The following is a 12,166-nucleotide window of genomic DNA, read 5'->3' as shown; positions in this document are numbered from 1 at the left end:
AGATGGATCCCCCAACCTTCTTCCTGCTTCTTCTTCTCAGCAACCATTGCTCAAAACGCTCTTTTCCGGTTACCTCACACCCAGTTACCCTGGCAATGTCCCAAACCCTGCCTCTGTTCACACCTCAGGGTAAGGGGGGGAGACAGGTCTCTTTCTTTGCCAATGGCCCTTGCTTGGCCAGGTCGTTTTGCATAGGCTAGCCCAGGAATTTCTCTGCAGCTTGTCTTCTGCCTTCATATCCCAAATAATCAAAATCCTACCAATTATTAATTTCTAGAGTTGCGGGGGGTTGGGGGGGTCTCCCTTCCCAAAACTATACCAATACGACCATAGGATTCCAGAAAGTATAAAACATTGCAGCTACAGAAGAACATGAATCATTCCCAAATTATAATTATAAACAAGCTTCTTACATATGTACCTTAAGTATTCAAACTCCATGAGAAGTGTGAGCTTGCAGTATCACTTGATGGTCTTGCTCTCATTTTGAAAAGGTATCTATACATATTCTGCAATTATTATTTTTATCTGACACTATACCGTACTGCGCTGAAATGTTTAAATATTGATTTGATTGTCCTTGAATCTTCCCACTCCACTTGCCATCCTCTCCTGCCGCACCCTTTGAGAATGGGAATGGAGCCGTGGTTCCCTTTCCCGAACCTTTTCCAGTTGCACAATATCCTTTCTGAGGTCAGGTGACCCAAACTGTACACAGTACTCCAAATGCGGTCGCGCCATAGATTTGCACACCAACATTATGATGGCAGCATTTGCTTTCCCAGTGTTCAATTTCTTTCCTAATGACAGGATAGAGGATAGAGCAGAGCGGGGGTGGGGGCACACTACTGGGACCCCCTGTCTTGATCTGACCAACCCCTCCATTATGTCTTTTGGGGCTCATGACAATATGGGGCTGGATTCTGGTTAAAAAGGACCAGGGATGCAAGACTGTTTCCTGCCCCCTTTTTTCTTTTCATTTTTCTTTTGTCTAAAGTCGTTCAAAGTAAAAGAGAAAGTGTTGCGCCAAATACAATGAATCAAATTGCAGGCAAGGCCGGCTGGGTGGGTTGATTCCCCTCAGGAAGTTGCACATTTTACAGCCAGGTAGCTCTGTGCAGAATCTAGCACAGGCTAAATGAATTGTTCCCGTTAGGGAGCGGCGTCCGTTGAAGGAGCTTCTGTTCTTTGAATGTCACCGGGAAGAAAACGTCCACAGCTTGTACAGAGGGCGTTCGCCACGCGTGGCAATATTTTACTGTCACTGGTGCTGCTGCCTCCATAAAATGATGGCTACCAGGAGGATTAAGAATTTAGACGCACGCACACACACACACACACACACATACAAATGTCCTGGAAGAAGGAGGCTGATGGTTTTGGTAGAGCTAAAGTACAACCACCCAGCGGGGAATCTCAATGTCAGAGTCTCTTTGGTGGTTTAAATGTTGTGACTTTCAATAGGGCACCTTGAAGCCATACCTGGTGCCCTCAAGATCCTTTTGGATCAGCTGGGGTTGATGGGAGTTGTGTTGATGACTCATCCAGTGTGATGCATCAGCAGAGGACACAGAGGCCCAGCAGAGTCTTCAGAGATTTCCTGCCCCCAGCAGTTCTTCCAGAGCCCCCGGTTAAGGAGGGGGAACTCCTCTCCTGCACAGTTCAAAGTAAGAAAGTATTGTCTCCAGACACAAGACAAAGCTAAGCACTACTATTTACTATATACAGTTCTTCTGGTCTTTGAAAATACATAAGTACAGAGAGATCCACTAACACTATCACCATGCTAACTAACGCTGCTGCATAAAACCCACAGCATCTTCCCCTGACTGTCAAAGATTCAGAAGTAAACCCTGACATGCAAACAGTACAGCATCAGAACATGCAACAGGACTTATTATACATGAAAGCATATCTCCTGAACCAATGGGAGAATAAATCAGGAGTATAGCATCTAGATCAAGGGAAGTAATAGTGCCACTGTATTCTGCTCTGGTCAGACCTCACCTGGAGTATTGTGTCCAGTTCTGGGCACCACAGTTCAAGAAGGACACTGACAAACTGGAATGTGTCCAGAGGAGGGCAACCAAAATGGTCAAAGGCCTGGAAACAATGCCTTATGAGGAACGGCTAAGGGAGCTGGGCATGTTTAGCCTGGAGAAGAGGAGGTTAAGGGGTGATATGATAGCCATGTTCAAATATATAAAAGGATGTCACATAGAGGAGGGAGAAAGGTTGTTTTCTGCTGCTCCAGAGAAGCGGACACGGAGCAATGGTTCCAAACTACAAGAAAGAAGATTCCACCTAAACATTAGGAAGAACTTCCTGACAGTAAGAGCTGTTTGACAGTGGAATTTGCTGCCAAGGAGTGTGGTGGAGTCTCCTTCTTTGGAGGTCTTTAAGCAGAGGCTTGACAACCATATGTCAGGAGTGCTCTGATGGTGTTTCCTGCTTGGCAGGGGGTTGGACTCGATGGCCCTTGTGGTCTCTTCCAACTCTATGATTCTATGATTCTATGAAATGACTCAGCATACACTTGGCCTTGCTGGTGTTGCTATAGTAACCCAGTGCACCTGACACCCTTATCTCAGAACGTCCTCAAGTCATGAGACCACACACTGTAACATTTAACCCATTGTTCACATTACACAAACAAGTTGTAGTCCAAAACACCCAGAGGACACCAGAGTGGGGAAGGCCAGCTTCATCAGTCCCCTCAGAAAGCCAGGTGAGCAGGTGAACATCTCATGACCCAAGCGCCAGAATTCATGATGTGTTGTGGGAAGGTGGCATCTTGGTCACAGCTGCACTTTTACCACTGAGCACTAGAAAACAGTTAAAGGGACATGGGGCATGGTAAAATGTAAAATAAAATAAATACAAAATTAAGGATCTTTTAAAGAGTTCTTTGATGCCTGGAATCTGTTGTCATCTGTCCTTGCAACCTTCTGCATAATTTATCCCCCTTTGGCATGAACTACAAGCATTAGTGTCCATTAACACCTCCCCTCCAAATATATATGTATATATAAAGGACTAAAATGACTTGGAGCACTTTGAGTAATACAGGCTGATGATGATTAATAATAGTCTTTTTGTCCTGAGCAAGGGCATGTTTTCATTGTGCCCTCAGTTTGGGTTTCAGCCCACCAAGGAGGGCTCCTTGAGTTTTCGCTTTTGTGATCCACAGAACTGCTGTTGTAAATCAGCCCCTTTGCAAACCTTGGAAAGAACACCTGAGCCTGGCTACTGTAGACCCCTTTTCGTTTGTTGCTTGGCAGGGGTGAGGAACCTGTTGCTGCACTTCAACTCCCAGTGGCCCCAGAAATCAACAAGATCCAGGGGTGGGGGACACAGGATTTCCCATCCTCTTTGAATCAACTGGTTCTCCAACGTATTGTTTCCTACACCCCAATCTCAGAGTGGCAAGAGATTTCAGGGGTTCCTGTGTTTACCCAGGGTTGGGTTTCCTTGGAATGGCCATTAGAGACTGTGATTTCTTTAGGCTATATAGTTTTATTTACACAGATATACAACCTTACCATAGGTTGGAAGGCTCACAACACTGATGCTCCATGAAATCTTGCTTCCCCATTAGGTTTCCAGGGAAACCCCAAACTCAGCTTTGGGTTCAGCACAGAGCAATTCATGCCTTTGTGTCTCTAGCTTCCAGCATCAGCCAAAACTTTCACAAACAGCTCTCCCACGTGCAACACATTTCTTGGCCTACTGTTCTCCTTCCTAGCATGATATGGCATCCAGCCAAGTATAGAGGGGGAAAGCTCACCCATTTATCTCTATGGAAACCCATTAAACATGTAAATGGTAGTACTTAAATGGCCAGCCAAGTTAACAAAGAAGCTGGTCTCACTCTTTAGCAAATTTCCTCTCATAGGTTCTTACTCACATACACAAGATCACAGATTTGGAAGGGACCCACCAGTGTCATCCAGACTGACACACACACACACCCGGTGTATAACACTATGGCTTTTCTAAACTCCTCTCTTAGAGGTCTAGGTCCAACCCTGCAGAGATCCAGATATTTGAGTGCAACCCCAACCCCAGCATGTTGATTCAGAAGTAAATCCCATTGAATTGCTAGGATTGCAGCCTCAGTCTCTTAACCTGAGAAGGCCTGATCCTGTAACCCCTACAGTGTGTGGCTCTAGTTTCTCTCCTTTTCTCCCCTATATTTTTTTCTATGGCGGGGTGATTAAAAAGGACACAATGATCCTGTGCTCTGTTTCCAGTTCTGGATCCCTTTGGATTTTTCTGTTGAGCACCTCCCCATCTGTGTACATGCCAGTCTATTCTTCCTCTTTGCCAGGCTCCCTGTGAGCTCTGGAGTGCCATCCACCATCTTAATTGCAGGCTTCCAATGCTGCTAAAAGTGAAACAGAAGGTGTGAGTTAGCAGGAAACACAGTGGAGTCTGGGAGGCAGTTGTTATTCAGACTCTTGTATACCATGTCAGGCAAAAGATGGAGAGTAAATATTTGAAGGAGCAATCACCCTTCAGTCAGAAAACATATTTTAATACCCAGAAAGCTCAGGTGTCTGCACATATGTTGGTGATTTTAAAAAAATAACCATGAGAACCTAAGGACTGACTTGCTCATTCTTACCCTAAAGCCCATCTAGACCACCATACTGTCTCCAACAAGCCAGTGTGCTCCACCAGGACACTTACAAGTGGGTCCCATTTCCAATAAATGTCCCAGAAATGCACTGTGTCAGAGGCATTTTGGAAGGGGGGGAATAGCAGCTGGTGGCCAACGCTGCTGGTGGCATAAGGGTTGATTTGGTGGCAGCAGCAGAAAAATCATAGACTTGTTGGGTTGGTAGATACCCCCCCCCCCCACACACACAAAGGGTTATCCTGCAATCCAGGAATCACAACTACAGAATCCCTGAGGCCATCCAACCTCTGTTTAGAAACCTCCAATGAAGGAGAACCCACCAACTTCTGAGCCAGTCGGTTCCACTGTTGAGCAGCTCTTGCCATCAGAATGTTTAGTTGGGACCTCCTTTATTGTAATTTGAATCCATCAGTTTGGGTCCTGCCCTTTGGAGCAGCAGAAAGCAAGCTTGCTCCCTGTGACAGCCCTTCCGATATTTGAAGATAGCCATCCTGTCACCAAGGAGAGATGGAAAGCTATGTGGCAACCATTCCACACGGAGACTATTTGGTGACCTCTCCCCGTTACACACCCGTTTCAGCACCTGAAAATGTGTGGCCATTTTTGATCAGTCCTAAACGCTAGCTAGCTGTGTCATGAGTAATTTCAGATTATGTGATGCTTAGGCCAGAATATGACCCCAATTTTATACCTTTTATACAGCATATATGATGGAAATGTTGAACTCAGTGGGACTTACTTTTGAGTAGAAGTGCATAAGACTGAACTTAGGCATCTTTGTGTGTGCATGTCTTTATTTTAAAGTGAAAAATTGAATAGCATGGCTAGCACTTTTTGAAGTTGCTTAGCAAAGGTCAAGAAATGACTTCTTTAAATGAAACTGTGACTTTTCTGGGGAGTGGAATGTCCTGTTGTTGTTGTTGTTGTTGTTGTTGTTGTTGTTGTTGTTGTTGTTGTTATTGTTGAAGTGGTAGTAAATGTCACCATATGTATATTGTATGGGGAAGAACCCTGATAGATTTTCTGTGCAAAACAAAATAGTTGCTCACAACAAATTATTCTGTGCTCTAAGAAGTTAATCAGCCTCAGATATATACACATATATATTTGCATTGATCAGTAATGTCAGATGCAAATGCCCAAAAGATTGATTGTGCGATATTGAAACATTTGCTCAGTGATAGACGTGGCCGTGTTATGTTCTGGTATTTTCATGACATTTCCTTTTGCTTTGCTCTGAACACTTGCTCGCTGATGTCAGGGAGTTGGTCTGAATTAGCAAGACGCCGTGGATCCTTTTGCTGATAACAGTGTGATGAGAACTGTGTGCTTTGATTGCATGGAAGTGATTGCAGGAGCTTAGTCTTGAATGCAAACACTGAAATGTCATTTATATATAATCAGGGCCTATTGGTTTAAAGCAACTTTCCCATTTTTGCAGCTTACATTTTTGAACAAGTATGCATGCTAACAGGTTACTATAACAAATCTAATTTGTCTGTTTGCAACAAAATAGAGTTTTGTTCACTTTAGAAGTATATTCAAAGATTGAAAAAAAATGCATGAAAACATGGATATTGCATGCTATCTGCATGCCATTATATATGCTTAGAGATGAGAGTCAGATTTCTGCTTGAGTCTCTTTGAACACATGCAAGGAGATTAAGAAAGATGATTTCTTAAAATTATGTATGGCATGGAGAAAAGTAAAAACAAAAAATTCCTTCCGGTAGCACCTTAAAGACCAACTAAGTTAGTTCAAAGTTGTATCTGAAGAAGTTCTAAGTTAGTTCTAAGTTGTATCTGAAGAAGTGTGCATGCACACGAAAGCTCATACCTAGAACTAACTTAGTTGGTCTTTAAGGTGCTACCGGAAGGAATTTTTTGTTTTGACTATGGCAGACCAACACGGCTACCTATCTGTAAATGGAGAAAAGTAGACAGAGAAAAGTATCTCCTTCTCTCCTAATGGTAGAACTGATGGACATCCAACAAAGCTGAACTTTGGAAGATTTTGGACAGATAAAAGGAAGTACTTCTTCACACAGTGCAGAGTTAAACAAAGGAACTTGCTTCCACAGGAGGCAGTAATGGCCACCAACTTGAAGAGCTTTAAAACAGGTCAAAACAAAATAAAAAAATTCCTTCCAGTAGCACCTTAAAGACCAACTGAGTTAGTTCTAGGTATGAGCTTTCGTGTGCATGCACACTTCTTCAGATACACGTGTGCATGCACACGAAAGCTCATACCTAGAACTAACTCAGTTGGTCTTTAAGGTGCTACTGGAAGGAATTTTTTTATTTTGTTTTGACCATGGCAGACCAACACGGCTACCTATCTGTAACTTTAAAACAGGATTAGATGAAGGAGGAAGCTAGCAGTGGCTACTAGCCACAATGGCTATGCTTTGCCTCCATGGCCAGAGGCAGTAATACTTCTGAATGCCAGTTCACACAGGAACAGACCCTCCCAGTGTCCCTATTTTCCAGCGACACTCCTGGATTTACAGAAGTCATGGGTTAGTGTTACATACAAGCCATACTATTCTGAGCACTATGAAGAGAACTATCAGATGTGGCCTCTGGCAGGAAGACATATAGTTTTTGGTGTCATCCTATTCTCTCCAGCTTCTGGGTGTTTTTGTTTTTCTAAAAACTTTATTTTAAACCAGTGGTTCTCAAAAGAATACCGTCAGACCTTCCAAGTACCTCTACTTTCCAAGGACAGTCCCAGATTTACAGAAGCTATCCCGGTTTCTGATTTGATCCCAGAATGTCCCACTTTTCCTTAGGATGTCCCTATTTTCATCAGAGAAATGTTGGAGGGTATGTGACCCCCTGAGCCACCTGAAGGCAGTCCTGTATAGGGAAGTTTTTAGATGTTTAATGTTATATTATGTTTATATATATATTGGAAGCTGCTCAGAGTGGCTGGAGCAACCCAGTCAGATGGGCAGGGTATTAGAGAATAAAATTGTTGTTGTTGTTGTTGAATAGGACGTCCCTATTTTCATTGGAGAAATGTTGGAGGGTATGCAGGAGGGGAGAGGGCTGTTGTGCTTGAATCCTGCTTGCCAGTTTCCCACAGACACCTGGCTGAGCTTGAGTTCTGCTTGTGGGTTTCCACTATGAGATCAGGATGCCGCCCACACAAGATGAGTCCGTGGCCTGATCCAGTTGGCGTTCTTATTTGCTTGCTTGCTTGTTTCATGAATGGCTTCCTGTGAAGCACCTCAAAGCAATATAACAATAAAAGCATCAACAATAAAAAAAATTATATAAAACCATGTCGTCTAGAAAAACAAAAGAATTTCCAAACTACAGAGATAGAATTGGATGAAAATCCCCACTTCTATAAGTTGCTTGTGGAAAGAGAAAGATGACATGAAAGTTAAACCTGCAATCCTAGGTGCACTTATTTGGAAGGAAGATCTGAATTTGTGTGCTTAGGATTGGGCTAAAACTGGCAAGAGGCATAGGCGCCGACTCCATGGGGCCTGAGGGGGCCCGAGCCCCCTCAAAAATTCGTTTGGGGGGGCACCGCCCCCCCAATAATTTAAGAAAATTATTAGTTATATTATGCTTTGTAAAATCACAAAATTATGTTGGTATTTTTTATTTTCCTTGTTTGACGATAGTTACCTTTTAAAATACATTCAGTAATGAGTTAAAACAAAGCCACTCCCGATCTAGAGAGGGGGTGGGGTTGCAGGCTCTCGACCCATCAACAATCTCGCGGGGCTGGCGTCAGCCCCGCGAGAAGCGGGGATTCCCCCTAGCTCATTAATATTCACCACCCACGGCGGCAGCCAATCGGCTGCCGCAAAGGGCAGGCCCTCACAGGTTCACTTAAGGTCGGGGCAGCCCGGGGCTCGCCCCTTTCGTTCCCCCAGCAGCAGTGGTTTGGAGGTCTTGGGCCCCCCCAATATTTTTTATAAGTCGGTATGGGCCCCCGCCCCCCCCCCAATATTTTTTATAAGTCGGCGCCCCTGGCAAGAGGTGGCAGTACCTGGGCAAAATAGCTTTTCTACCAGAGATGGAAAGTTGTAGTCCAGGCTGTCTGATTGTTCCATACAGGCAATTTCCCCACTCACAAGCATTCAAGTCGTGCACGACCACACAGGCACAGTTTTAATCACTGGCAGGGGTGGGGCAGGGGTTTAACGGGGACTGGATGGGGCAGGGGCAGAATGGGGGAATCCCTTCTCATGTATGTCCCGGTGACATACGCAGCAGCCGAGAACAGAACCCCTACATAAGTGATGATTCCCTGCACATTGCCAAGGAGTTGAAGGGCCCAAAACAAGAACTCCCAGAAAGGCTTGGTGGACAACGCTTCTGTGTTTCTAATCATCTTTTGGTCCCTGTGTTCAAGAAAATAGAAAAGTTGCATCCCTTGTTGCCTAACTTAAAGTTTAACTTCAGAAGTCAGATTCTTTGGCTCCTAGTTCTGTCTCTTACACAGGAAGGTAGCCTTGATAAATGGTCCTGACTGAGTTTCAGGAAATTAAGTATTGGGTTTCCATAGGTTAAGCCCTGTCAGTCTGTTGCAGCAAAGGATTCTAGGAGCCTTGGGGCACCTGAAAGAGTAACACATTTATTATGGCATAAGTTTTCGTGAATTACAGAACATCAGAGTCAGTGGAGTAAGTGAAACCTTATAAACTGCTTAGTCTTTAAGATGCCACAAAGGTCTGTTGTATAGGGTTTGCTTGAGTCAAGTCTTTTTAAACAGTTTTTTAAATGGCATATTAAAATGGGATTTTTTAATATAAAAAAAATACTTAAAGAAATATCACCTGAAATGCTGTTGGGAAGTGGCTACATCCATGGTCATTTTGTTCAGATGTGGCTTTCTCTGTCCTGTGTTCCTTACTGAAGTGTATGGAATATTTTTTAGTGGTCTGAACTCGTTCTACAAACATCTCAGCTCGGAATACAAATGAACTGATTCCTGATGCTGAGTGCTTACAAAAAGGATAACCTTATGTTCAGTTCTTCATTGTGGTGTGCTGGGTATGGACCTGAGCTGTAATCCTTGTTGAACTGTTAAGTTCCCTAGTGATATTGGATCCAGTTGACCCACCTCATAAGGCCATTCGAGGTCAAAGTGGGATATAAACCCTTAGTATGCCTTCTTGTGCTGCTTGGATGAGGGCATGGGATACTGATGTGTTGGCTCCTTTTTTATTATTATTGAGAGACAGGGGCAGAGGAAGGGGGGTACAGTGGGGGGTTCCGCCCCAGGTGTCACCACTAAGGGGAGTGACAAATGCTGGGCGGCTCTCACCGCAGGGCTTGCAGCGTGCCTGAGCCAGGCGTCTCTCCTGGGAGCGACTCAGTGGCTTTGGCACCTGCAGGCTCCATGCTGTGTCAAACAGTCCACCTGCCGCCTCCCCCTCAGCTGTAGGGCGGATGTGGCAGGAGGCAGGCAGACTCCTTGGAGGCCCCGCAGAGCGTTCTGCCCCGGCTGCTCCGGCTGCCCCCACGGGTGGTTGGCCTTGCCCCTGGGCGCCAGGCGTGCGTGCTGTCCCAGACACCTGATCAGCTTGCTCTGCTGCTGCTCCCTGTGTGACTTCAGGCCAATCACTGCCTCCCAGACTAATCTCCCTCACAGGGTTATTGTGGGGAGTAAATGAGGACAGGGGAGAACCTTCATGGCACCTCAAGCTCATGGGTGGGGGGGAGATGGGATATAAACCCAACAAAATATGATAATAAATGAATAAAAACTTTCTCCTTTGGCTTGCTGCCAGAGTTTCCATTCTTGGTGTGTGAAGAAATAGACAAATGGGTTTACTTTTTAAATGACTGCCCTCTATGGCTAGTGGGATGGTCCCAATCAGTTTGCTAACAGTGACTCTCCTCTCTTTCCCTCTAGGTATTTCTGTAACAAAGAAGACCCACACATGTAAGTAAGGCTTTCTGATTTGGTCACTTTCTCTTATGCACAGGACAATTGCATTGGTGTGATGATGAGTGTTGCCTTTTTGCTGGGTCCTCCATTAGCCAATAAGCTTGGAGGGCAGGGGAGTTGGAAAGGTGACGGAGCTCTTGCTTGCTCCACAGGGGACCAAAGAGCTTATAAAAGGCAGAGGATATGCAGGAATTCTGGTAGACCCAGGACTTGGGGAGAAATTCCTACAAGAGCTTCTTATCTCCAAGGCAGTTCCATCTTTGAGAAACAGAGAGTGATATGGACATAACTGTGGGATTTAGGCAAGGCATTTGAGGAGTCTCAGCAACTGCTTAGGATTAGGAATTGGAAGTGTCATAATTTCATATCTATGCTTGACAAATGCAACCTGAAGTAAGAGGAAATAATTGCTATTTTTCTGGTGTGAGGCAGAACAATGCCCATGTTAATCTTTGCTGTGCTAAGTCTCTGCCCTCTCTGCTAGCCCAGTGACTTTTTTTACCGCAAGTTCTTGTGGGCTTCTGTCAGTTGGGAGGCTTCGGTTGGAAATAATGAAGTGACATTTGCTGTTCACCATGCACATGCTGCACAATAACCTTAATAACTTTAAATTACCTCCCAGTCTTCATTATTTCAGACATAAGTCTGAAAGAGGGATGGCAAAATCCTAAGGTTCAAATTACAAAAGTCCCGAATCAAGTTAAAATAAGCCCAAGTGGATTTGCACCACCAGTCACTTCCAAGGACATTATCGTTGGAAACTTCCCAAAATTGGAAATGAAATGATGGTGGATCTGCTCTTGTTTCATGACTCTGTTAGCTGTTATTGCCTTTTCAACAGAGTAAAACAGCTGTAAAGACATTGCAGAAATGGGTTATCACTCAGACTGTGCCTCCATCCCAGAAAAGCTTATCAACAGACTTGTCAGGATACTAAAACTCGCTTGGTGCAATGCCATCAGAGATGTGCCATCTGATTCTAGACTCTCCATCAGTGTAAATGGGCAATCTCATTTCCTCAACATTCATGAAACTGTTTAAATGATGTCTCAATCAAAGGAGTGTCACATTGCTTGTTAAAGTCGCTTTTTGTGGCCATAGTCTGCATTTTAAAGCTCTGTGTCCGAGCATCCTTTTATTTTACTTTTTTTGCTCCACAGCTTTCCTTGTGAAAACTCACTCTTTAAAGCTCATTTCAAGCAAACATCAATCCACAGGAAACCCATTTGCTCTGATTCAAATTTAAAGAGCAGGTTTTCATGGGGAAAACTCAGGGCAAAACAAAAAGCGATTGGACACGGAGCATTAAAGGGTGGACCTCTGCCTGGAAAGAATGAGGCAAAAGGAAAGTGTGGATAAGCCCTAAGCAGCTGAGACTCTTGCAAGCTCCTCCCAAACCCACCACTACCACTTGCCTTTCAACTTTTGTATGTTCTGCTCTGTTCTACTTCCTGCTGTGGAGCAAACATGAAATCCAGCTGCCGTTTCCCCAGATGAGGAAGGCTGGAGTTTGGAGCAGACTGGTCAGGTGTTGCTCAGCAATGAATTAGCTCAGACTGGAAGCTTTAGTACAGGCATTGGAGGACGTCACCCCTTCCAGACTCTGC

At 44.5% G+C, this 12,166-nt stretch overlaps 1 protein-coding gene across 3 annotated transcripts in view; it reads left to right on the top strand.

Annotated features, from left to right (window-relative positions):
* RORA (RAR related orphan receptor A) overlaps window positions 1–12,166 on the top strand; it is a 374,069-nt gene that overhangs the window by 235,523 nt on the left and 126,380 nt on the right. For all 3 annotated transcript variants that reach the window (XM_081839014.1, XM_081839013.1, XM_081839016.1), the window contains exon 2: window positions 10,524–10,553. In XM_081839014.1, the coding sequence (XP_081695140.1) occupies window positions 10,524–10,553 (30 nt within the window). The remainder of the gene's footprint in view (window positions 1–10,523; window positions 10,554–12,166) is intronic.

The sequence above is a fragment of the Podarcis erhardii genome, assembly GCF_964252035.2.
Source record: "Podarcis erhardii genome assembly, chromosome: 14".
Taxonomy (NCBI): Eukaryota; Metazoa; Chordata; class Lepidosauria; order Squamata; family Lacertidae; genus Podarcis; species Podarcis erhardii.
The sequence above is the reverse complement of the archived record's forward strand: the minus strand, read 5'-3'. Positions and strand labels throughout refer to the sequence as shown.